Source organism: Calliopsis andreniformis, chromosome 4, assembly GCF_051401765.1.
Source record: "Calliopsis andreniformis isolate RMS-2024a chromosome 4, iyCalAndr_principal, whole genome shotgun sequence".
NCBI classification, from domain to species: Eukaryota; Metazoa; Arthropoda; class Insecta; order Hymenoptera; family Andrenidae; genus Calliopsis; species Calliopsis andreniformis.
Genome location: NC_135065.1, coordinates 10,121,991 through 10,149,611, shown reverse-complemented (window position 1 = coordinate 10,149,611; position 27,621 = coordinate 10,121,991). Strand labels below are relative to the sequence as shown.

Sequence of the window (27,621 nt, the reverse complement as noted above, 5' to 3'; positions counted from 1 at the left end):
CAAGCTTAAATTGGGTACTCAAGGCACAAATGAAAAATGATGGTACCGAAATTCTCCTCGAGCTAAAACTCATCTATTCCTAACAGTACTTATTTCCTAACACTTCACACTCTCGAGTCCCTAACTCTAGGATCACCCTCATCATCTCTGCTACTACCAAACCCCTGCAACGACCATTTCACAGAGTTTGCTCCATCCCCAACGCAAACACCACAGAGGAGGAGGCTAGCCAGAGCGATGGACATCATCAGGAACCGTGGCAGCCCTACTGATACACAAATCTAACTGCGACCTAGCCACCCGCAGAACCCTCAGAACTCGGTGTATCTCGTTATCAACCGCAGTCAGACCACGGAGCTGCTACAATATTATCGCAATCATCGGACAGCTTCGTCACAGCTTAACTCTGTTTACGCACGCGAAACTAGATCGACTGTAAATCCGTCCAGGCGTCGTTTACTGACGCAGACGTCGTAGACTCTGCGCCAGGGAAATTGCAGGGAACACGCGGAGACCTGGCAGAGTATCACTCGGGCATCTATCCAGCGTCAGAGAATCGTCCTTTTCGACTGAATCGCGTGGCCATTTGCTCGCTGATGCGATGATATCGATCCGATTAGGCCAGCTCCATTGTACCTGCGAGGCCTTGATTGGCGTCTGTGTCTGGCAGATCTCGGCCGACGTTGCTGGGTTGATGACATTCGATTAATCCTGAAAACCAGCCACGACTCGACCATCGGTAGCAGAATGCCACGATGGCGCGATAAGGGAGATGATACTGTTGGGGATGAAGGGTGGTTTAGAGGAGAGAAGAATATCAGGGGTTTGTGATGGTCTAGGGGGTGGTAGAAGAGGTGTCCCTTTTGGAGATACTTTTGGGATATTTAATGTTATAGTAGAACCTTGATTAACTTGATTCGTAGGAGACTCAAATCTGAAAAATTCTCCTGATGGCTAATTTTGTTTGTCAAAGTGTGTTAAGTCACACAGAAAAAAGGGGAACTCAATGCACTGTGACTCTGAAGTCCAGATACTTATATAAAATGCATAGAACCATATACTATTCTTTAACTCACCGATTTAATTATATCTCAGAGTCAATAGAGGTTCTACTATAACCTGAACAATAAAACATCCCTGACAAGTGTTCCAAAATGGCACCCCCTATTCCAACACATTTTACCATGTCCATAGATTCGATCTCACTCATGCAAAATATGCAAGAGCATAAACATAGTCAACTAATAGTTTTCGCGAAGGCATCCCCTAGCTTCCAAGTCAAAGATCAAGCTCTGGCAGCTTGTACCTACTACCATAAAACGGTTCGTGCCGTGACCGACACGAACGATCCACGATTTCCGGGCAATCCGCGGTATCAGCGTGATCTGAATTGAATCGCAGGAAGTAGGTAAATCTAACTGGCCCGTTGGTAAATCGTGGCTCGTTAAGGCGGCCTGGAACACAGCTGGCCGATCGATGCTTCGTCCTAAGCGCGAAATACCATCCCCATTTGGCCGATGGAAATTGCAGCGAGGTTCCAAGGAAATAATAAGCTCCTATTTGCTCCTATACCTCGGCCAATTTCCAAGGCGAGAGGCCCCTTCGATCTTTCACAGACTTTAATTGAATTGCTGTTTATTCACTCGCGCTCGATTCTTCGAGATCGAGACTTCAGAGGCGGTAGAATGCCACGATGGAAAGCTGTCGCCTGCGTGTCTGGTGATAAACTTCTTAATGAGTAAGTCGAAGGCGTTCGTGCAACACTGTTGTCGATGCAATCGCCTGCGCAACTTTTCTCATTAGTTGCCTTATCGGTCGCGTCATAATTCAGACTGTCCACAACCTCTGCTAATTGATGCTAACTGGGCTCGCATGTTTCTTTGGCAAACGAGACTGTCAGTAATCTCTTAACATTCAGTTGATCGATCAAACAGTCTTTATGCAGTTTTCCTTTGGAAGTTTCAAGAAGCAGGTAGAGATGAATTCTATTGAAGCAGGTTCAAAGAGTTCCTTGATTCAGGGAATGGGACCATCGAGAGGTTCCCCGTGGAACAGACGACTGGTTTATGGATAGTATATATTGTTGCTAGATCTTGTTACAATTTGATATTGGATTCGTAGCTCGAGCTATTTCTGCTGTTTCTACAGTAGGTATGTGAAAGTTCAGTCGTTCAAGGTCGCTTCCACCACCTGAGTGCTTTAACCACGAGTCACCTCAAGAGTGATTCCCTCCTCTGTTCATCGCGTGACTGTAGACCACAGAAACTCCTCATTTTAAGGTCTTCAGGAACACAGAGGGACTATAGGACATCCCTGCAATGGAGGACACCATCAGAATCGAAGAAATCGAAGAGCTTTAGATAGAAAGTAATTTTCCAAATTAAAATTTTCTATTCGCTCTGAAGAATCCACCTTCGTGGCTTAAAAATAGTCTTCTCAAGGGACTGCAACCTTCAATTTTAATTTCCTCGCCCTTTCAACATTTTCTCCAATATCCGCAGAAAAGGGCAAGCTGAAAGGAATGTCCACTAGTTTCCAATAGCTGGAATCCCGCGTCCCCATTATAATATCCCTGAATCGGTTGACCGAGAGGGTCCCAATGTCGCGTGGTCGGTCTCGCCACCCTCGATTCCCCAGTGGCCGGTCGAATCTGCATAAATTTGACTTGCTAAGCCCGAAAACCCGAACCGCCACCTGTCGTTACGGCAGCTAGCGAACTGCATGAGCTACGACCAGCCAGTAGGTCGAGCAACCGCCTTCGCCTTCGAGGACTTCCGTCTTCTCGGAATGCCGCGGTTCCGGTAACGCTGGAAGAGGTTTTTGTCGTTGCTCGTTAATCAGCTTCGACCTTCGACCTCTGCTGGCCTTTTCACCTGCATGGCTCTTTGGGCAAATCGATTAGATAGACTGGAAATGGTCTCTGTCTTGATGTTACAACTGGTGCTTGAGTACATTGAATAGTTTGATCTGATGAAGGATGAGGGATGTTGAATCTTTGGTCCAGTTGTATGATTGATACTTTTGTTTCTCTTGTCTCTGTTTTGTGTAGTCTGAAGTGTAGATTACTTTTTGAAGGCGATAAAAGGTTAAGTGTTTTCCAATATACAGATTTGTCATTAGTTATAATTTTATAGTAATCATGCAAATAGAAATTTAAATCTCGTTTATCTGCAGATTTATTTCTGAGTTATGAGAGCTTCCTCGCGGGGGTGTGATGCACGTCCTCAATGTTCATCTTCAACGAGTTTTTCAACGCATTGTCGACCCATAACTCGCAAATCATCTTCCACCAAGAGCTTCAGGAAAGGGTTATCAATCTTCCTCCAGTGCTTTAAACGCAGGAAATGCTCTTTCAATTCTCGTTGCAACCTACATCTCCCACGAGGCTCCTGTCCATTTTTGCAACGAAGATTAATTCGTTCTTCAACAATATTCCCAGTCTTCCACAAGTTTCCAGTCCCATAGATGTCACCCTTTATTCGAAGTGACCCGAAATCTTCAGCTCCTAGGAATCTTCTTACCCTCACGTGCCTGCGGTATTTCTTGCTCGTTAATATGCATTTCCTGGGCTGATCGACGTAATTCCAGGCTCTGCTGGTCTCCGCCATTTATCACGTTGATGGTACATTCAAAGCACTACGTTTTTAGATCCTCTCTATATATCCTGCAGCTTGTTTAGATGGTTTCCTATTTCTCTTGCTCCACTTGTCCCAGTTTCTGAGTGTCGAATTCACTGTCCATCGATCTCAATTTTCGTGAAACTCTGGAGATCTGGACCAGTCAAAAAGATTGAATTCTGAAAAAAGCTTTTATTCTAGGTACCATTTTCTAGGTTTCTGGTCAGCGATGCTTCCAAGAGAAATTCAGCTACCAAGGAGGGTAAAAGACCCTCGAATAAATCGAGGAGTATCGTGCCATATCAGCCTTCATCCACCATCGATGCTTAAACTAGTTTAAACTTCCCGTGAACCCTTTAGCCAAGGGGAGGAAACCCCTTTCGTGACACCCTTGTGCTCGGAGCCATTATCTTAACAAACGCCCTTTGTGGCGTTCGTTCGAGCATTGTGTTCACTCGTTACGAAGCTCCAAGATCCGGAGGCCTCGCTATTTCCATCGAGGTATCATTCTATGGGCAAGGAGAAGAGTCCTTTCCACGACAGCCATTGATTTCAGTCGAGTACATGGGGATAAGCGTAATTTCTTCGATTCGAGTCCTTGGAAGGAAGGTCTCTCGCGGAATTCCCTGGATGATAAAGCTCCTGGTTCTATTCGTCGTCCATTGGTGAATGAAGGGTAATTAATCTTTAGGAAACTGGCTCGAGTGGGAGTTCTTGGATGGGAGGTTGCCATAGAACAAATGTGGAGCAGCGAGGTAGCTGAGCAAATATGAAGAGATAATATTTGACGAGGGGAAACATTTGATGGGAAATAATTTAAGTCTAAAGCATTGTTGGGGGTGTATAAGAACATGGAAGAATAATTGCGTGATTGTTTTAGCTGCGCTTTGTTGAGAAAGTCTGATCCCTGGTTTTCCTTTTCTACTATTCAACAAGCCTGAACTAGTAGAAGATTTAATTTCAAATCTTTCAAATGTTAATCACCAAATTATTATATGCCTACGTAATTTATTTCTCGAAAAAACTGGAAGCTTAATTAAAAATTTGGTATGTATATATTTTATGGTCCATTTTGAACTTTTTAGTATTAAGGATTGTGGAATAAGTGCCTAAAGTATCCTAAAAATTATTTTCAGTTTCTAAGAGCATTTTTTCAGAGAAACATTCCATTTCAAACATAGGTGGCAGACGTTTATCCAAACAAAATTGACTCGGCTCGCGTTTGATCCCATTCCCCGACTTACGCCGCTTACGGCTTCACTATTTTTCCCGAGCTTATAAAAACGCGCAACCTTGTGAAACACGCTCGTGAATTTCCATTACCACGTCAGGCAGAAATACGACTCGGCTTCGCAGGTGTAACATGGTAACAGGGCATTAAAACTTGTTAATTTTCACCTGATGCGCGTCACAGAAGTTTCAGCTGTCTGACGAGGTCATTTGACTTTAAGAATGGGGGTGCTTCATATTCATTTCAAAGAGGAACCCTTTCCTAATACTCTACCATTGAATATACGCTGATCGAGAGACTTTTTCATTCATGATTTTGCTAATGAATGAAGCCCCTATATAATTGGCAATTTTAGCTCGACTGGAGTTATAAAACATTCATCAAGTTCGCGGTTTCTTGACTTCGAAACATGGGGGTACTCTATATTCATTACAAAGATAATTCCATTCCCTGCATTTTACCATTAAACAGGCGTCAATCGAAACACTTTTTCATTCATGATTTTAAGAATGAATCAAGCCCAGAATAATTCATCATTTAAACCTGTGTAACTTTGAGCCCTTTCGATAAAGAGAAGCGTTCAAGAATATATTTCATTGCTCATTTCGTATACTAGCGTATCATTGAATCCTGAAAGAAATAGGTTTAACACAAAATATTCAGTAAATAGTACACTTGGTCTGAAAGTATGAAGGACGAGACGCAAACTCGTCAGTGCTGAACGAGTATCTGCTCCAAACTCGCCAGTTGTGAAAGTACTCGCTCGAGTGTCTTACGGTTAAACTTAACACTAGCAACCGCGAAAAGCGAACGGGGACTGACGGAAACGCGTCGGGAAGATCGAACCGGAAACGCGGGGAAATCGAAGCGCGAATGCTGGGGAAGTTGTCTTTGTGGGTGGACGAGCAAACTATTCGTCCTCTGTCAACTCTTTTCTCGAAAATATTCTATATTTTAATATCTTTTAACATTTTTTTACTATTTTCTATACAAAAGGGTTCTGCATACCCTAGAATAGATAAATAAATAAAATAAATGAAACTTCAATATTTTTAATTTCCCATAAAAATGACTGTAGATTTTTGCAGATTCCCTGTATTCACAAAAATAGCTATTTCTTACATCCACTTGATTATAAATTACAGTCAATTCTATGCAGAATAAAAGAAATTGTCTAGAATCAACCCTACATAATTTCTGTTTCAAAAAACAGTCTAAAGATACTCACTAAAGTGTTTTATAAATTCCTGTGTTAATAAAATACATAGAGAATATACTACTGAGGATAATGTGTTATGAGTCTAACCAGAAGTCGATCGTCTGCTCGCCCGCGACAAGAGTCGACCGAGAAAGGGGGAGTAAAAGCGTTCGTGTGAAGTCGATCGTGCGATTCCCGTGTGGTATCGGGGTGAGAGAGCGGGCAGTGCGAGGCGATGTCTCGGTGACGACTCCAAAATAGTCGTCGGAACGGATCCTCGCTCGACGCTTGGTATTCCTTACCTTTTCGGACACTTCGGGGATCGTTTTTCGACTGGCCTCCTCAGTGTCCCTCGCTCAGCCCGTTTGCCCGTTTATTTCTCAATTTTCTCTCTCTCTCTCTCTCTCGCTCTCTCTTACTCTCTCATATTATCTCTACTATGCTCTCTCGCTCGCTCTCTCAACGATTTCGTCTTTTCTCGTTTTTATCGATCAACGTATGCGTTTTATCTTTGCCGCGCGCGTCTCGAATCTGTCCCACTCTCGCGCGCAGAAGACGTCTATAGGGACAAGAGACTCGCGTCAGACACTTATTTCTTTCAATTCATCGTTATTTTGTCTTTTTTTGTCTTTTTTCTTTTTTAATTCTATGGCGTCATTCTCGACGCTGTCAGCGATGGTTGGTCGAGCTCGCTGGATAAGTATCACTTTCTTTCTTTGTCAGTGTCTACACACGGTTTTCTTTGCCTCTCTTTCGTGTTTCAGTATTTCTTCTTTCAGATCATCTTTTCTCGTTGCTTCGAGCGCGTCCACCCCTTCAACTTCGTCGGTTGTCACGCGGCTCGCGCCACCCACGCGGACGAGGTCGTTCGATTCTGTCGAGATACGAGATTCTTTCGATTCGTTTCGAGAATTCTTGATTGTGATTCTTTTATTGTGAGACGCGAACGCCCGCGTTGGTGGCTCTGCCGTTTTGTGGAGGCGTCGAGACGAGGATTGGCAATGGCGATGAATTTTTTTTAAATATGTTCGATCGTCGATGGAGAAACAGAGTTCGTAAAAGAAGGACTCTTTGAAGAATGGTCCCATTTCAAGCTTTTGTGATTTTTTAATAAGGTTATTTAAGAGAAAATTGAAAAATTAGCAGAGAAAATATAGAACAGTTCAAGAGAGACGAATTCTGCATAAATATTGCTTCTAAAATATTACGCAATGGCTTCTTTAATTAGCCAGTTGCTTCTGAGGCTAAATGAGGGAACTTGATCGATGAAAAATTACCAAAATTTCTCTCTTTCAATAAACTCGCCATTGTAACAATCCAGGTCTGAGGATTAATTCTGTCGAAGCCATTCGTCCATATTAAACCCGAAACTCAACTTGAACCGATTCAAATCGATCCTCAAACAAATTTCCCCAAATTCAGTGAGATCAATAAAAGACTTTCCAAAGCTTTCAACATCAATTTCCCCCAAATTTCTCTACGCTAGAGTAGCTCATCGGATCGATTCAGCTCACATGGGAGCCCATTTCGCGGCTTGCAACCCCTAATGCTTCTATTCCACTATTATCTATCGCTTAATCGTATCGAAATAGTCAACACATCTGGGGACCATGGCTCCAGCAGAATTCGATAACTAGCGTCTCAAGGTAGCGAATCTTTGAAAGCTTGATCCATCCCTGAGACACTAGCCTCGTCCTCCATTAATCGAAACCGTTTTCGCTTAAAACTAGTCGCGAAGATCGAGCTCACAAATAGAAGCCTCATAAATTATCTAAATTCTAGAAACACTTTAAAAAAAGATCTTGAAAAAAGTGAGAAGTTCTGAATCTGAAAATGTGGACCAAAAGAGGCAATATTTATAAGCTCGACCCATCGCGGTCACTTAAACTAAGAAATCAGCGTCCAACAGGCGACCCATGTTTCAAGAATACTATCAAATGGAACTCGAATAATTTGAATAGTCGAAGAGAATTTAGTTATTGAAAAGAGTCTGGTCGCCTGTTGATCGAGCGCGAGCCGCTCGCGACAGTGTCTTCGCGTGCGCCTCTCGCGTGTTCCTGTAAAGAATTACATCGTGTTTATATGAATTAATGGCGACGTATACATATACATATGTATGTATACATATATATTTAAGTATAAGAATGTTCATGCACACCTCAATCTTTCTGCCCTCAACCACGGTGCCGTGTAGCCTCTCACGTGCCCGGTCCGCGTCAGCACTATTTGCGAATGTTACAAAACCGAATCCCTGCATGCAAGGACAGACAAAACAACATGCATTAAACTCAACTTACAGACTGCCAGCGCTCGGCAAACGGCCGTCTGGCCGAACCGACATTTCGTGCTGTTTCTTGCGTGGGGGAGCCAATCAGGCGACAGAGGAAGGCAGACAAGGGTGAAGGAAAAAGGGGTACACGTGACGCGATTTTTCACGGGGATCCTGATACTTTTCACGGGGGTGCTCTACATATGTTGCAAAGACAGACCCCTTAGGGGTACAATACGAGCAGATTCGCGTCGATCAGGGGACATTTTCATTCACGATTCCGCGAGCGAATGGAACCCTCCTCGCGAGGCTCTTTTTCTATGCTGACGTTCCTTTGTTCCCTTTCTTGCCCTTCGCCCACCCCTCCCAGCCCTTATCGCTTCTCTCCGCGACTGCTATGACGAAAAATCCATTCTCTCGTTTATCCTTTGGACGCACAATGGCCCTCGCGAGAGGTCGCGCTAATTAATTCTGAAGATTCTCTCGAGACGTGGCCGAGGGGGCGAAAGTTCCGCGGGACTACTTTCGGCGCTGGGACGCGTCGCGACGGAGGAAATTCGAAGAGACTCGTGGAAATCCTCGGGCGAGGTCTTGATGGAGGAACAATGTCGGTTGTGAAACAATAACGCGGACGAGTCTCTTTGGAGACACGATTTTGAACGACGAATGACGCGAGAATCACGCGAGATTTCAATTGTAATAAATTCCTCCGTTTATTTTATGCAGGACTCGAAATTCTGAAGTTCTGGTTATGGAACTGAATCTAGGTTTAGCGAGTTTAGAAGCTGAGTTGAATTTTAGTTTCAGCAAGTTTTGAACCTGATCGAGTTATTGGACTATTCGCGGTATAATAGCTTATTATTATATCTTAAGAATTTGGAATATTGTAATGAGCGAGGGAAGCTGGTGAAGGGCGCGAAGGGCTAGGGGATGATTAATTAAAGTCAGAGAAGTTCCCGCGGCGAAATGTCGGCTTGCCAGAGGGTCTGCGAGCGCGTCATACTGCTTACGGAGACGCACCAAACAACGTGCAACAAATAAGTAAATATAAAATCATGGTAAGAAATCATGGTCATGGTCACATTAATCATCTCATTATCATATCATATCATATCGTGTCATGTCATCATGGTCATCGTCATATCATTAATAAAGACTCTTGCTTGTACCGAGAGGTGCGTGTACGAGAAAAAGAAATTAAGAGATGAGAGGGGTGGTTAGAACACTGGGAGGGATGGAGAAACAGTGGAACGGGGTTAAATTCTGTGCCGCGTGTGTTCGTGTGCTCGTGTGTTAGCCACTATAGCGTGTGAGCTCGTAGATGCAGTCGAAGAAAGTGAAAGCTCTCGAGATTTCATTTCCTAGAAATAATTTCACTGGAGCAGAGACGTGAAGAATTCGAAAGTCACCCCCTCGTTTAATCTTGTTAGAGGAACCTTTCCACCCTAAATGCAACTTCCATTTTCCCTGACGACGCCGTGGAGATGAATCTCCCTGACGCTTCAAACCAAGACAAATCCCTTCTAAAGAGTCAGAATCCTTTCAAAACTGCCTCAATATCCGTCTGACAGTCTGGAGCGACGAATTTCTTTTCTGAGAGAATTAATCAGCGCTTCTCGCGTAATCAGAGCAGGGAGGGTTCCCTGCACGGATAATCGAGTTCCCCTCGTCCTGCCCTCTGCCAGGAGCGCTTACGTATACGGGGGCTGTCGCCACAGCTGAGAAATCGTATTAAAACCGAATCAAATACGGGCATCCTCGAGAAGAACGAAAAGAGGAGAGTGCAAAGTTATCGCGGACCTGACGTAACGCGAGTCGGAGAAGAACGTCGGTGTTTCCCCTCAAGGAGCCCTCGTAATTCGCTTCAACGGGGGGCCATAATCGAATCGAGGATGAGGAAATTGAATTGCCTCGTCGGGAATTCCGTCAGGATAATCAACCTGCGATTTTTCTCCGAGTTTCGTTAATTGATCAGGGGAAGATGTAACTGGCGGTAGAGGGTGCGCGAGGACTGCGATTTTGTTTGAGAAATTTGTACAGTAGAGGAGATAAAAGATTCAATATTTGAGAAATGGAAAATTAGAGTAACTTCGCAATTTAAAAAATAAAAAAGGGAGATAAAAGACTTACTATTTGAGAAACTGAAAATTGGACTACATAACTCGATAATTCAGAAATTGAAAAATTTGAATGCTAGATCACTTTGAAGTACGAAAAATGAAATCGCTATTACTTGGAAAATTTGAGAACAAAATCAGTCATTCTATTATTTAACTACCTTTTTAGAGCCTTTAAATTTTCAGACATATTCCGAGGAAAGGAATAAAAATATTGAAGAAAATCTATCGCGCATTTCCCAGCGACTTTTCGCAATGGAAAGACGAATGGCACGCACCAGCGAGTCGCGAGGGAAATCACGATAATGTCGATAAGCTGTGCCGACAGTACGTCGGGTCGAAAACGTAAGGGGAATCCAATAGTCGCTGAATCGATTTGCATATCGAGTACACGCATCGAACGTGACGCGGAGCATCAGTTCACAAGCAATATTTCAATTTCTGCAAATTCCTACCCCTTCAGCGACAAAACCGCTGCTGTATATTCTATTCTGTCTCTATTGAAAGAAAAAAGAAAAAAAAGTTCTCTCGACGTCTCTAAAAATTCGCAACAGGTAGACTCGACCGTGTGGTATCAAAGACATCACTCATTTAAAAGCTTCGGTCGAACAAAACGAAAGCAACCGAGAAAAACCCACCGTGCAAGCGTTAACACGTATTTTCCACGGTAATTTCTATCGACGACAGTCTAAAAAGGCGTCGTTTCACGAAGCTACGTGGCTCTCGTGACGGCAGATCGCGATCTCGGCGAAAACCTCTTTAAACCCTTATCGGCTTTTGGAAAATTGAGGTTGGCGTGCAGCCCGTGACGCTCGAAGCGTGCCAACCTCTTTCTCTTCTTTCAGGAAATTAATCCACCGCGGGCTCTTACAAATCTTTCTCGAAGCAGGCCTCGCGTTAATTCTCCTAAACGAAATCGCAGTCACGCCCGCTCGTTTCCTTCCCTTAATACTCCGCGACCTGTGAAACACCCTGGAACGCTCTAAACGTTACTCGAATCGTGTGCTAGTGGTTTGATCGGACTCGCTGCTTCTAGAGGCGAAATTATAAATTTGATAAATTAATGAGGTTTCCTCTACCCTTGCGGAGATGGGAGCTGAAGGACAGCTACCGTTTTGACCTAGTTCTGTTAACTGGAGTAGAAGATCTGGGAAATGTTTCAGGTGCGAGCGAATTTTAACTTCAAGTGTGTATCATTAAATTGGGGGAACACTTCTCGATTTTACTAGAGATGCTAGGTATTTTTAGACACTTGTATATGAATATATTTGAAAAATAAAAGAAATTTATTACTGAGCTTCTATTTCTTTTTTTAGTAGCAGAGAGATACAAATATCCTGATCCAAAAAAATTGAAATTAAAATTGATGAATACATCTCTCTCTTCTCACTTCAATATTTACCTAAAAATCAGCTCTCAGAAGTATCACAATTATCGCTGGTTCCACGAAAATAAAAATTTCACGAACCTGACCAAATCAGCACACTGAATTCGCAAAAAAAAAAATGCAAGGAGAGACATTCATCCAGTCGCTTAATGAGCTCTCGCGGTTCGCCAGTATCGCGAGGCTAGCTCTCTATGTATCGCGTTAGATCGAGGTTCCAGGCGATACAGAGTGATTCCATGGGCAGAACAAAATTGCCTCGCCATTAATCAGAGCCTCTATCGGCGGAGGGCAACAGGAGAATTTCTCGAGCGAAGAGTAGCCTGCTATTTCGAGATCGTCGCGGAAACGATACTCGCCACGAGGGCAATTATTATGCAGATTTGCATCTCTCACGCCACCACTAATTTAGTCGATGTGAAATTCTTTCAGAACTGGAGGAGTTAATACGAATATTCATTGAGAATTTTCAAGGCAAAAAGAATCACTCTGGATGGGGATACCTGAGATCTGGTTATCGTGAAAATATATTTATCAGAGGTCCCTTATATCGAGCTAAGGATGTCTAACTATATGAATTAAAATCCTGAGGCTCTGATGGAAAGTGGAAATGAAAACCTGTGATCGAGTTCCTGGCTCGAGTAATCGAGCATGATGGACGACGAAAGGTTTTTTGTCGAGCAAACTCGTTCTATCCCTGTGGATGAAGTGTTTTCGTGTCGAGAACGCTTTCCCTCTTGTCTCCCGACCAGATCGCGGCCTCGATGGCTGCTAACCAGGCCGTAGATGTGAGAACAATGATATTCCTTGCACTTAGGGGAGTTAATTATTGGTTGCAATACAACTATTTAATGTAGAGCTTGAAGGTCTCCAGTCTGGCGCCTCCACTCTCGGTTAACCTTTAGAACTAGCTACTGCCAAGTAAACAAATCATTTTTCCAAAATGTGCAATATATTCTCTGTCCATAGCAGAAGGGTGAAATGTATCTTAGAATCACTCGTAAAATTACACAAGGTACAGTCAGTTCCTTATCAAAGGCAACCAAAGTATATTTGTTTTTAACACCTGCAACGATTAATTGCAAGAGGGGTGACTAACGCTGCTCGGCCACGAGCGCCTGGAGCGTCCTCAATTGGAATTAATGACTTTGATTAACTCTAAGTGGCACAGAGACCTGCTAGCTGCTTTCTCCGCGAAAGTGGAGACTCAGCGGAGCCAAGAAGGAACCGAAGCATCAAAAGGGATAGAACGTCTACTTGTCCAACTCAGAAAGCTGTCCAGATATCTAAATTGGCAACTAACTATTAATTCCAGTACCAAGCTACGGTGAGGTCTATTAAACGAAGTGTCAGGAGTCGATCAGAACCTACGAGTCTACACAATTGCATTGCTAGTCATTCCCCAGGGGGCCACAGGTAGCGATGAGATCGTGAAAGCGTTCAGCGAATCCGAAGTCGATTGAAATCGATGGCGCGCAATGTAAATAAGACGTACCGAGCAGCAGATACGATCTCTGGATGACTAATTGGCTTGTGGACTGTGATTAATGGCTGCTCGCGACGCGCAAAGAACGCGGCGGGACCTCTGACCGTTCGCTGTGCGATTCTTTCGACGGTTGGATATTGCGAACTGGACTTTAGACTTGGATTAATGCGCTGCAAACTGCCGTGACTGTGATTGGCATACTGCGCCGCAGTGAAACAGTTCGACTGATTGCTGCTGAGTTCGAACGGGGCTCATTGAGATCTACTGGATGTTTGAACGCGAGTCTCAGTTGATAACGAGTTGATAACGATGTATATGTTCAGCTGAAGGGAACGAGAACTGAAGTAGATTAGATGACTCTTAAACGCGATTTTTATGAGACTCGGGAGGAGGGTTCCCCTGAGGGTAATATGAGACTCTGGTACTTCGTGTTGTTTATTAAGTTGAGCACTTGAATGTCTGAAAATTTAATTATTTGAATATTTGAATATCTGAAAATTTGAATATCTAAAAATTTGAATATTCAGTAACAAAAAAGATGACGATTTACACCTTGAGAAATTCAAGCACATAATAAATAAAAAATGTTCAACTTCCCATGTGGGGAGCTCTCCTCATCAGAGCACAAGTAGCCAAATATTGAACCACAACTTTCGATACTCGAGCACCGACAGCACGGTGATCATAAAGACGATCGTGCAGGACAAATATAGTGTTCACGTGTGTGTGCGTGCGTGTGCGAAAGTGTGGAAGGATATGAAGGGAGGGCGAAGATGGGTCGCGACAAGAGGTGGAGAACGAACAGGAGGAACTTGAAGAATACTTGAAGACTGTGACCGAAGCTGGCAAACAGCGATATAAAAGCGCACAAAACAATACGAGATTCAGGATATTATATATATGTATGTATATAGATAGATAGATAAATACGTGTAGAGAGAGAGGGTGAGTCAAGAGACAAGGAGTGTGTGCGTGTGTGTTACGATGGAAGTGGCACGTAGAGGTGTCCCTTTTTTCCTTTCGAAATTGGCTCTACTCCTACGTGTATCCTTGCTCCCTCTCAATCTTTCTCTCGCTCACTCACTCGCTTTCTCTTCCTCCCTCTTCCACGTAATACACGCTGTCATTAGTAAGTGCTCGACGAGTAATCTCCAAGGGGTTTCAAGGCTCCGAGGGGAGGAAATTTTCGAAACTTTCCGCAGAAGTCTAGCTGCAGGTCCAGCCAGGGGATCTTTTCATAAAATTCGACGAAAAGTAAAAATCCCTCGCGAACGGAAGCTCTGGGGAGAGTTTACCCTCCAAATGGCACACGGTTCTCTAAATCTTCTCAACTCTCGTTCCAGTTTCCCATCGATCGATCCGAAAGTCGGACCGAAAGCAAATTCGCTGGAAGGCCTTCGTGCTTTTCGCGTGAACGACTCCCGAACGTTATTCGACGAGATCAGACCGCGCGTTCAAGCTTTTGTACAAGAACCAGAGAGGGTCGATGGGGGATGGACCGTCCTCCATCTGTACTGGGGGTGTTTTCGGGAGTTCTAGGGGGATTATCGGCGGACAGAGAGAGAGAACGGTGTTGCTGCGACGAGGAGTGGCAAACGGCGCGTGAAATCGTAGTTGAATGTCGGACAAACGAGTTGGTGAGAGTCGGAAAGCAGCGTTTCTCTATCCTAAGACACATACGTGATTAATTAAAAGAGGTAGAAAGCATGGGCCTTTCATTAATACCTTCGACTCGCCTAGACAAAAGCGTGCGACTACTATTTACATATAATAATAATTAATAATAATAATAAAAAACGATAGAACAATCAGATATAAATACGTACGTACATGTACAGATCTGTGTACATTGTGTCAGTCTGTGTGTGTGTCTATGCGTGTTACGTGGCAATATACATATACGTATATGTCATTATACATATATATATTCATATAGAATACTTAAGAAACTTTGGAAGATGCAATGATAAATATAAATATGTACGGTATCATGCTGTTCCGTGTTGGGCTGCAGCGCTATCGAACATCCACTCAGGAATTAATCTCACGCTTTTGAAATTTATTCTTCCTCTTAATCCTTAGATTCTTTTCTAAACAACTACACCTCGTTAAGAAAATTACCATTTCTAGTAGGAAAAAAAATATCATAAAAATTGCAAAGGCTATTCTCCTTATCCTTCTAAACACTTCCTTTCATGGACCCACTAATCTACACGAAATTCTCCAAAACTTGTCACCCCCATATCCAAAAACACTAATCTCACCCAGAGGGGATGTTCCAATCGCCGCAGCCCACTACACTGCAGGTGGATTAGTAAAGACTGATCGCGTTGCGTGAACCAACAGTATACGCGCGTGTACTCGTGTGTCCGTAACATGTGAGTGTGTAGTGGGAAAAGGTGTCTCCATAGAAATCGAAACACAAGTCTGAGCTTCGTGAAAACCGACTCGATATACGGAACAGGCAAGTCTCGAGTTAGTTAGTCAACGCTACAGCACACTCCCGTCTCTGTTCGCCGATCACGCGTGTAACACCCCTGATTGGAGACCTTGAAACGCCCTGGCGTGACTCGCGGTAGAAGAGAGAAGAAGAGAAAGAAGAAGTAGAATAAGGGGACGTGATTCGTGGAGGTGAGAATCGGTTAGAGAAGTAGCTTGGAGGTGTGACAAAGTTTCATCAAATCAAATGGGCAGCATCTCCCGAGGGTCTCCTCCTTGACCGGAAGTGGCGGCAGTCGGCCCACCGGGTGCACCGTGTGTCCGCCGCTGCGTCCATCTTGGATCCTCTCGCTTATCACAGCGATCGGAGGATGGCGCTAAGGGAAGATACGTCTCTGGTCCGAAACTGTACAAGAACGTGAGAGATCGTGGAAGGAGGTGAGACTCGAGAGGGTGGCGTCTTGCTCCGAGTGACCCCTGCAGGGGGTGGCCTGGGTGCGTGGGAGGGGTGAGGAAGAGGAGGTTGTTTAGTCACTTTCGTACACAGTTCGTCAAAAGCAGCCGCGAACACAGTTACGCAGGGTGCACCGAGCTGCCTTATAACCAATGGGAGCTAAATAATGATAAAATGCGGAATGCTAGCTAGTAAAAATGCAGTAGCTCGTCTAACAACTACGAGAACTAACACCATTGGTTATATATTATGGTATGTATGTACGTGTCACTGGCACATACTCAGCGTTCGAAGAGCGCGCCGATCGAGCGCCCGCCAAATTCAATATTCCCTTCCTTCTTTCACCCCTGAATTTCTCGATCCAATTTCAATTCTAATGATTCGACTTTCTGCGACTTCAGACTCTAAACTCTGGATCAAACATAATAGCAATCGGCGCCCTCCTCCACGCTGGTCTCAAAGTATCTCTTCTCCAAAATGCTGCACTTCATTAGGGATGCCACATTCCATTTACATTGACGAAGCTTTCGAGAAAGGTCTCTCTCAGACTCTCTTATCACTCATCATCAGTCTCTCTCACACCTTAGCAGCTAGGTCACGCGCTACCCGCGCGAGAACTCGAGCCTGCGCTCCCGTTTCCACGCAGACTGGCATCGTGGATGGCTTCCAAGCGGAAACGAAGACGGTGGACGCGATTCTCGCGAGAGCTGCGCGAAAAATACGACTTACAGGGGCTCGTGACGGGATCGATAGCAATACAAAAGCTTCCCCTCGCGGATATTTCCATTTTTCCAACCCTTCCCTCTTACCCCTTCCCCTTAGTCCCTTTTTCTCTCGTTCCAGGTTCGCCTCGCTATATTTGCGCGCTGATTCCGTCGATTTCGGATCCCGTCACGTCCCGACGATCGCTTAAATGCTAAGAAGCGACGGCAACGCTGACGTGCTTGCTTCGAACCTCGCGAAATGTATTTGCAATGCAAAAGGTGAGCGGTGCCATTGTCGCGGTTGGATGTCCGACGCGTGAGGAATGCCAAGCTTGGTTTATATAGGGCAGTTTTTCCGCGATTTATCGAGCTTTGTTAACGATGGAAACTTTCCTTTGGGCGAGGTAGGGGATTTCGTAGAACCCTCAATTCTTTGGAAATTATTTTACAGAGGGCATCAGAGTTTGACAAAGTCTAAAGAAGTATTAATTCAGAGGAATTTATCAAAAAGAGAAGACTATTGTCTGGATATAAATTCATTGGGACAGTAATGTCTCCATGGAGCTTTGTACCTAACTGAGTCAATAGAAGTTCTCGGTTTTGAATGAGCTGGAAGCTTACTTATCAGATAGAGAGTTCAATTTGCTTTTTCAAAGACAAGAGATAAGTAAAATGAAAGAATAATTCTAAGGAAAAGTGTCTCTACCATTCGACTTGTATCAAAAGAACCCTGAAATGATTTTTTGAGTAATCAGTTGCCTAGCAGCTCGTCAGGTGTCCTCTGACTAAGATACTTTCCTGGAAACGAAACTGGGATATATGACTCTGAATAATCTAAAGCCATCGCCTAACTAGAACATCCTCACTTGAAAAAAGATAACCAGTAAGCACAGAAAGATGCTTCCCTCCCACATTCACAGAAATCATGAATTTGCTCCAGTAATCAGGCGAAAGAGCAATTCCAGCGTATCTGGAATATGAAGACTCGCTGAAAGAACTGGAGCGCGATGCCCCATCGCGGGCAGCTTCACGATGAACGCTACTTGGCACAACTAATCAGAGCAGCATCGCCATCGACTAAGGGAATAAAGAAAAACCGAGGTCCGCGGATTCGCGACGATCGCCAGGGAACGATAACCCATCCTCGGCGAGTTTAATTAATCCCCCTCCAATCTGCTGTAACTGGAAAGGCTCCATCCCGTCTGGGATTGGTTGTAGCCGCGACGGATGTGCCTCGAAGCGAACTTCCTGTCAGACTTGCCCTGGTACGATCGAAATAGACCTCTCTGGGCCATTATTGGCTAATAGAGTTTAGTCGACAGTCGTTGTCGTCCTTTATTTGATTTTCGATTTTACGAGGAAACGAGGGTTCGCTTGCTCAATCGATCGCCAACTGCTTTCAAATTAGAATTCCAGTTATGGAGGAAGAGTGAAAACATCCAGCGTCTCCAGGAGGCTTTAATTAACTCCATGAATGGGACTCGAGCCCTGCCCGGCTGCACCAGCTTTCGAGTTCCGCTTCAGAGGGAAATAGGCGTTAGCAGATCTTCAGGCTTCGGAGAAAACCAGAACCGATTAAGCCCTTCTATGCTGCAGCGTTAACTCGCTTCGGAGCCAGCCTGGATCTTGAGTCCCGTCGGGAACCAAACGCGGAAACTTCAAAATTGCTTCTGATTATTCGCCTCCTGGTTACAACGGTGTAACCCAAAGGAGCCAGGAACCGCTGAATATGCAAACTCGAAACTCCGAAGCTCCACTGGCGAAGTCCCCGCGGCGAGTTTTCTGTCCACGGCGGGGGCTGAACGCGTCCCTGGGATCATTACGTTCGAAATAATGGATTCCTGATCTAATTACTGCTCCCTCGGTCGATCGAATCACCGACGATGGACTTCCCGCTGGAGACCTTTCGCCTTTCGCTATTGCTTGGAACTTTCCGCGCGATTTCACTAGTCGAGGGGAAACTTTGTCGAGGGGAGGAGGCGAGAGAAGCGATTGTCCAGGAGGTCCAATTAACCCATCGAGAACCGTGCACTTTTGCTGTTAAACAGAATCGACGAGGATACATACTTTGCTCGATGGGCTTCCCTTTTAAATGGCTGTTCCCAGGCTTTGGCAGAGTTTGCGGAAGACAGGAAACTTTGGGGGGAATACTGCGAGTTCGGTGACCAATATCAGTTCCCGATACTTGGAGTCCCTTCTCAGCCGGAAGTCCGCTGAAGTCGAAGGACTTTGGAGATCGATTCGACTGGGACTCCTTTGTGATGGGTCCAATCAAAGTCAGAGAAGCTTGAGGTCTTCTAAAGATACTGTGGAGCGAATCAACTTTGGCGTGCAGTACTTCTTCGATATAAGCTTGAGGATTATTAATGGTGGAACACTTGTGAAACGTGAGCACTTAGAGAAAATGAATTCGAGAATTAATTTCTGTGTAACTTGCATTCGAGACCTCAAAAATGAAATTTTGTTATGATAGAACTTGAAGGTAATATGGAAATAAATTCACTCATCTAATTGCTTTTAAGGAAATGAAACTAGCCTTTGTACCTCGAACAGTAAAAAATAAAGATAAATTGATCGCTCGAGTACTACCCTCTGTATCATTAAACACAGAAATATTGAATTATCAATGATGCATTCATTACTCATATACTCTATTTTATTTTATACGATTGTTCTACGTTCGACGCTCTCCAAAAGTGAATGCATATTAAATTACGATTTAAATTATTCCATCAATTTCACTCCCTACACTACCATGTAGCCACACCACCAGAATTCAAATAAAATACTACATCAAAAAACATTACCAATGAAAAGTACTAATTAATAACCTGTACACAAGTGAATATTTCAAACCTTTCATATCTCAAATTATAGGTACACATAATTTTCTCTAAATTGTGGCCATGATGTCAACACGTTGACATCGCGGAACTAATTTTCTCAACTCAATTAATGAAGACATCTTCTGGCAGATTTGACGTTAATGCAAGGATCGCCTTGCGAGGTCGTCCAAGAGGATCGAGGGGTCGATCATCGTCGAGTGGACAACGGTCGAGCGTGCGTGACATCGTCAGCAGCCGATGGCATTGGGTTACCAGAGCTTGATGAAGTGCACTTGACTGTGCTTGACGCAAAGACGCTGAATATGCAAGCTCGCCGGACGCTGCCTGTCGGCACGATGTATTACTGCGGATCTTATCCAGACCTCTGTCATCCATATTGCAAGCAATTTGCATTTCAAACTCTGCCGCACGTATGATCCTGCCATTCCATTACACATCGCTCTTTTTCCTTCCCTGGATCTCGCAATTTTCTTTGCGTGTTCGGGTAAACTGAGCCACAGTTAAAAGAAACTCACGAAAATTCTATAAGAAACCGTTCCTAGGAGAGTTCAGTTCACTGAAGTCGCAAAGTTCACCGAGCAGAAATTGCTCCCAAGAATTCTCTGCAGTCAGGCTACAGTGGAAGATCGAAGATGCATCAATGTTCGCAGAGGCTGCGGCAGAAATAGCGAAGGTCACGGTATGAAAGGATCCCACTCGAGTTTCGACTTCAGATTGCTTCTTTTCTACAGACTCCGCATCATGCGATCCATATAAGAAGTAGTCGTATGAATCAAAGGACAGCCATTGTCCACGATGAAAGATCTCCAATTTTAGATTCGAACCTTTCTTTTCAATGCACTCCTGCGCCACTTTCGCGGAAAAATTCTACTCCCGCGAAGTACTTCGAGACGGAGAGAATAACCTCCCTTTCTGTTTCGACGATTCACGATCGCCATACTGTCTCCGTTCCAGTGAAAAACAGAAACATAATCCTACACCCACGGGAGGGGGGAGGACACGGCAGGAAAACGTAGAAAAAGTGTCGTAATTTTGGCCAAACTTCTGGGTCGCCGAGGGGCTCGAACAATCGCGAGTAAAGGTCGCGCGACAATGGCACCGAGGGACGTTTCTTTTCTATCGTGGAGTAGGGTGTGTCTGTGTGTTGGTGGCACAAGCATTGCCGCCGCGCTGTAAAAGAAGGTAGAGGCGAGTGGACGCAGCGTCGCTTCAGTTTTCACATTTCTTTTTTAATAGAAACTACTTGCTTCTTGATTCTTATTTGATCGTGAAGGGTTGAAAACAGCATCCACGACGCTGCATCCCCTCAAAGTGATTAGGCCCTGGCGATCTCCTCGCGGCCAAGACGTACTCTCGTGAACTTTTTCAATAAAACGAGGGACCAGCCGAGCGTCCAGCGCGAGAAATCGGGTCACGTTCGAGGGGCAGAGGTCTTGATCGTGAGACACCGAAGAAAGGAACACGGGACGCGAGGAAAATTGCGAAAGTTGCGAGAAAGTTGCTCGATCGAAGAAACTTTCGGCTCCGTCGAGATTGCTGTTTCATATCTTTCCAAACGAACGCGGGGGTGGAATTTATACAATTAGAGAGTCGCAGGGTTGCGCTGGGGACACAGGGGGCGGAGGTGGATTAACGTCGAGCGAGGAAATTAAGGTGATTCCGAGGGCACGAAGCGAATACGTCCTGGCGACAAGGATTCCGCTGGGCGCAGCTGCGTGGCTTAAGTCTAACAGTATTTTCGGGGGTGGGTTGACAGGGGTGGCTCGCAGCCTGAGGGCGACGTGAGCTTACCTTGCTTCCCCTTTCGTTAAATATGATTTCCACGTCGAGGATTGGCCCGAATTGCTGCAAAACGAAAAGGATCAGTGAAGACTATGTCATCTTTATAAATGTATCTTTATTCAAGAGAATGATAAATTATTCAAGCAAGAAAAAAGAGACTTTACTCAAATCCTATAATACCGTTTTCAAGATTTTAATCATTAAATTAAAACTAACTTAACCCTTCCTTTTTGAAAGCTTAGAACAGTGAAAAAAAACAGACACGTACAAAATAGACTCAGTGTGCCCAGGAAGGGTTGAACTCTGTAGAAAATGTAAAGTGAAAAAATCTGTAGAAGCTAGAATAAGGCGAGAAGCTCAACTTACCCCAAACATTGCCCTGAGATCAGGGTCCCGGAAGCGGAAAGGAATATTGCTGACGTGAAGGCGTTTTGGCTGACCTTTCAGGTCGGTACCCTGTGTCGCGGTCGCAGGTGTCGTCGCACCTGAGGTGACAGGCACCAAAGTGCTGCCCTCGACGGCACCTTCGGGATTGGTCTCGTTGCCAGCGGGTGTAGGTGCTTGTTGTTGACCTCCACCGCTGGCAGCTGCAACTGCTGCGGCCGCCACCGCTGCCTGAAACACCTCCGACTGTCGTCGAAAATCAAACACCAACGTGTTAATCCCAGCGGTGACAAGTGAGGATTTCAGGGGATTGAGATTGGTCGGAGAAAGTGGCAGAAGGGAATTATTTTAAGCCTACCCTACTCCTTAATCAGTATTTAAGATGTTAAGATACATAGCAGGAGAGAGACTGTTATTTGTTAATTTAGATCTGAATACAAATTTTGTGGGGAGATATACTGTGAATTATTTATTTGTAGTTTTTGGACTACCCTCTTTTTAGTACACTCCACAATCATTTTTCGCAGTTTCTCATATCCCAGTTTTCCTACAATCCCAATTAATTTTGATCCCTAATTACATATACAGTAACTATTATTTTAATTAGCAATTCTAGTATCAATTCTAATTTACAATTTAGAAATCTCTTTTTCTCTGCCTTCCCTCATTTTTCTACGCTTCCACTATATTCGTAATTCCAAGAATAGACGGAAATTCAAAAAGCCAGGAAATGTTTCTAAGCGCTAATTAATTGTCATACAATCTCTGCTTTAATAACTGCGAGGGTGTCAGTAACAAGTGGTCTACAAGTGTGCAGGAAATATCAAGGACACAGACGTCCGTCATTCCCTTCCCTAGGCTCCGTACGAGCAGCAAGTAGTAACGTTCGTAAGTGGTCAGCCACGCGGTCGACCTTATCTCGACCGCGCTACTAGCGAGGCTAAGTGAACATACGTCGCATATAGCCAGACGCAGGTGCAGCCACGATGGAATTTCTGGCCACGTCACTGAGCACTGGGGGAACTTTATCACGCCTGTCTCTGACGCTTGGGTACACCGCAAGAGTCGTGTACCGAAAGCTGAGGCAGTTCGAGCCACGTTGCACGCGCTATTAATAAACACTTTAGGCGAAGACGTTTGAACTTCTATATGGCTGGAACCCGTGGCCAGCTAAATGTAAGGCATAATTCATTTAGAAAGCTTAAGGTCTTAGAAAGGCTCTCGCAGTAATGTTAAGGTAACGAATGGTGGATCCTCTATAGCGGTGATTACTCTTTCCATCTTGGAATTCGTTTTAATGTTGCGTGGGTGTCCTAAACTAGTTTATATTTCTCTCTGATTATGGTGTTATTTTCGAAGCTTTGAGTTTTTATTTAAGTAACTAAATTTCTGGGAAGAATGTTCCAAATTGATGAAGAAAATAATTCTAGAAAGCAATCTTTCAAAATAATCTGTACCCTTTTTAAGATGAAATATTATTCTCGTGGTCAGACAGCTGTCATCGAGCACAGTGCAAGGTCTATTTCTCTGAAATCTCTACGATTTATTTCAACCCTCTTCAACTCTCTCCAGCAATCTCCTAACCCTTCTACCTTACTTCCCGCTTACCACAAATCTCGATTAATCTACATAGACACTTGTGACTGTATAAATTCACCAATATGAACGTCATCCGCGGAAGGACAAGTAGTCGAGGCGAACCATCGAGGGCGAAATTAATTCCTCTGACGAAAACCGCGGCAGTCACGATGAAATTTAAATGCGCTGTCGTCTAGAGAGGACCCAGACTCGACAGCTCGCGGTGGGAAGTGCACGAATTATTCATCGGCCATAGAGGCGATACCTGAAGGGATCGAGGGTCGAAGAAGGGCGTCGATACGTGTCCCAGACGCATTCTGCGACACGACGAGCTTGTTTCGCGGGAGATTAAAACTTTTTCGAGCTCGAGGAGACAAAAGAGGCGGGGGTAGCGTCGGCGAGAGGATTTAGCAGGGTGGAAAACGGAGCTCTCCCTGGCGACCGTTCTTTCTTTTAGAATGCACCCCTGCACGTCTGCTCTTTTCTTTAACAATTTTTCACCGGAAGTAATGGCTCCATTGAAATTTTTTCCTTCCCTTCTTTTTGGGCGCTTGACACTGACTTCCTCTTTATGGGGGCGTTCGAAATAAGAGCGTCGTGGGGGTGGAAAGCTTTGGTTTAGAGTGGAGACTCTACAGTAGACTTAGTAGTGCTGAGTTTTAGGAGATATATTACTGTGGTTGAAAATTTGAAGACTTCGAATTTTGAGGATTTTAATTCATTGACAATCTCGTTCAAGAAATAGTGACCACTTTAATATATAAAATTATAATATAATTTTTGTAGTCAAAATATATATATTTTTATATAATCCTAAATTAAAGTATAGACTGACATTTAGTGACTAAGTGATTTATGTGTTCTCATTTTAAACTACAGATTCTTATTTTCAGTGACAGAGTAGCAGAAAGCAGGGAACTTGAAGGGAGGATACGAACTCTGTAATTGCAACGTGCTCTGATCTCTTTCGTCAAATCAAGGCTGTGTCGCGTTTAATCGATCGAAATTGCTCACTCTCCGTTTATTCTTTTTATCGGTTCGCGATAGCCGTTTACAGAGAACAGTTTCACGGCTGCTGAACGGATTTCCAATTAGTGGAAATCATTTCTATTCGATGAGTGATGCACCATCGAATATTTCTACCCTATGCATCGTCATTTTTATTAGACTCTGAACGCTCTCTCCACTGTGCTAAAATAATTTCACTCGTTATCCTACTTATTAGTTATTTGAATTCTCTCTTTCCTTCTGAAAATTTCTCTGCTTTTTAATATCCAGCGTATCATCTAAATTCAATTTGAATCCACTCGAAGTTCCTGAAGCCCTACCAACTTGAATAGGATGCTCTTTTTCTGCTATTGTTAAGAAGAGTCAATGTTGCATCTCACAGTAAATAACTGCAATAACAGCTGACAATGCATTTCACGAGGACAATTTCCCCAGTTCACGTAGTTGTAGAGAAGCAAACTTCAAGAATCGAATTTCTGAAAGCAGCTAGCTGCCTCAAAGGCTTCTCGCAAACGCCTGACACTTCTGTTTATGCTTACGCTAGTTTCAATTGCGTTATAAACGTCAATTTAACTTCGAGCTTGTCCAAACATCCTTTTCGACGCGGAATGCTCGAGATATTCGAACCTGGCAAGTAGTACAAAAGCTTGACATTGACTTTTCGCGAAACAGAATCACCTCAATTAACGATTAATCGATAATCGATGGGAGAACGATCTCGCGCGACACACGCGTCAAAGACACACAGAATCGATTCTATTTGCACGTCGTAAATCAAGCAAAGTCCTGCCAAAGGTGAACGGAATTTTAATGACGTGAATTAGCGTAGCTCGTCCTTAAGAAGATTAATTGACTCCTCTGCTAGTGAACGAGCTTCGACCTACCATCGATCTTCACCCAGGATCTCTCGAGGGAATGGACCGAGAAAAGATTTCTCCGTACCTCTGAGTTGTATCGGAGGCTGACTGATTCGAGAATTATCGCGAAACTTCGAGGCAAGAAAGTAACGGGCGGAAAAGAGGAGGAGGAAATATTTTCACAGAAATTAAGTATCCTCGAAGAAACGTGAAATCTTCCGGCGGGTTCCTCCGCTGACACGAATAGTGGGGATTTCTCTCTGTCCTGGCAAGGATTTATCGTTCCCCTAAACTCCCAGTCGTTTGTTTCCTCTTCAATTCCCAGGAGGAACTGGCCGCAAAAACACGATGGTAGATCTCTGAAGAGCTGGACGAAGAAAGACGTCCATTTATCTTTCCGCGGGAGAGAACAAACAGAAGTGCGCTAATCGAATCTCTGAAATTCGGTGGAACTGTGCAATGAAGTACCGAGGTACTTACTAGGCGGAATATGAGAGTATTTGAGTACTTGAAAATTTGAATAGTTCAAAATTTAAATATCTGAAAATTTGAATAACCAAAGACTTGAATAACTCGAGACTTGAATATTTTAAAATTTGTATAATTAAGAAGGGTGAATAACAAAAATTTGAATATTTGAAAATGTGAATATTTGAATATTTGAAACTTTGAATATTAAAAAATTTGAATATTTGAATATTTGAAAATTTGAATAACTAAAAATTTAAATAACTGAAAATTCGCTTTTCGAAAATTTACTCGCCTCGAAGTTTCGACCACTTTTCCCCCAAGGGATGGTCAGAGGAGCCTTGCAAAAACTCCCGCTAGAGTCCATAGACACAGAAGTCCCTCGAAACACTCGAACTCCTCTCGAGACGCGACTCTGTATTAGCTAACGAGCCACGCCAGGCAAAGAAGCCGCGGATGGAAATTTTCGAGACGGCTCCGCGAACTTTCCCGTCGCTGGAGCCAAGCGGAACCCTCGAATCCCAATGAAACGGGATTGTCTGAGGCTTTCCGTCAAAGAACGACGACCCTCCCCGACGCTTGCAAAGAGAAGGGCGCGGCGACACTGAAACGGGAGGCTTTTCACTCATGCCTCTGCACCGAGTAATTCAATTTGTCAGTTCGAGGACATTCCATTCTCTTCGGGAGAATCGCGAGATGAGACTGAATGGTCGATCCGTCCAACAAGCGAGCTCGATTGGGAATGGTCATTGTTCGCGAGTGATCATCAAGAGACTTTTGTACACATTTTTCTGACTATTGACGACGATTACGTGAGTCAGGGGACTCTTGGACTTTGTAGTGATTTAATGTAAATATGTTTTGAGACAGGATGCAAAGGGTTCAGAAAACGATGGTATTGGACAGAGCTGGAAATGTGGATCCATGTGGTTACAGTAAATAGAATCGTTTGATTTCACGCGCACTATCAAATGTAGCGTATTACTGGATCAAACTAATCCTAATTACTAACACTTTTAATTAATTTTGACGACCTATGAATTTTAATAATCTAAGGTTCATTAAAAGAAAGGTGAATTTTCGAAGAAATTTCAAGCTCCAGAATAGTTCTCTAAAAGCTGCAACGTGACTCCTCTTTTTCAGAAGATCTTGATCACAGAATTACAGGGATAGGGAGGAGACGAGCGCGAGTTGAGGATAATTTGCGCGTGCAAAGCCAGCAGAACGAACTGCGCCTGTAGCTTTACGAGCCGTTGACTAACCAGGACCAGTTAATTGACCAGACGAGCTACGGACAAAGCGACTGCATTGTCCGGAACCGCGACATTGTTCGGAACTCTTCACGCTCGGTTCAACCGTGTCCGAAATGCTTCGCATAGCCTTTGCTACTTGGGTTAATTAGATACGATCGTCTGGTAAAGGGTTCTGTGAATCGTGCGACGACGTTCCTAGTAAATCGAGATCGTGGCGAGTCGAGATTAACTACAGCGTCTACATTTGAGAAATATTTAAATATTAAAAATATAATAAGTGAAAGAAAATAGTTTTTCCTCCCTATTAGTAATTTCTAATTTTTTAAGGATCGAATATTGCAAATATGTTAAACCCAAAATATTCTACTCCACTGCTAAAAGATCAATGAAGAAAAATTTTCAGAGGGATCAAAGGATTTTCTGCAGAACTAAAAAGCGTCATAAAAACTCCTCAAACTCCATTCTGTGGGTTCCACTCTGAGTTACGTCGACCATCACGCCGCCAGACATTGCCAAACCGTGGGCCTGGAATTCGTCTGTCCACCA

General features: G+C 43.9%; 1 protein-coding gene across 1 annotated transcript in view; it reads right to left on the bottom strand.

Annotated features, from left to right (window-relative positions):
* LOC143178638 (uncharacterized) overlaps positions 1-27,621 on the bottom strand; it is a 262,313-nt gene that overhangs the window by 46,006 nt on the left and 188,686 nt on the right. The window contains exons 16-18 of the mRNA XM_076377419.1: positions 21,894-22,157; positions 21,537-21,590; positions 8,205-8,297 (exon numbers count right to left, since the gene is read on the bottom strand). Coding sequence (XP_076233534.1) covers positions 8,205-8,297; positions 21,537-21,590; positions 21,894-22,157 — 411 coding nt within the window. The remainder of the gene's footprint in view (positions 1-8,204; positions 8,298-21,536; positions 21,591-21,893; positions 22,158-27,621) is intronic.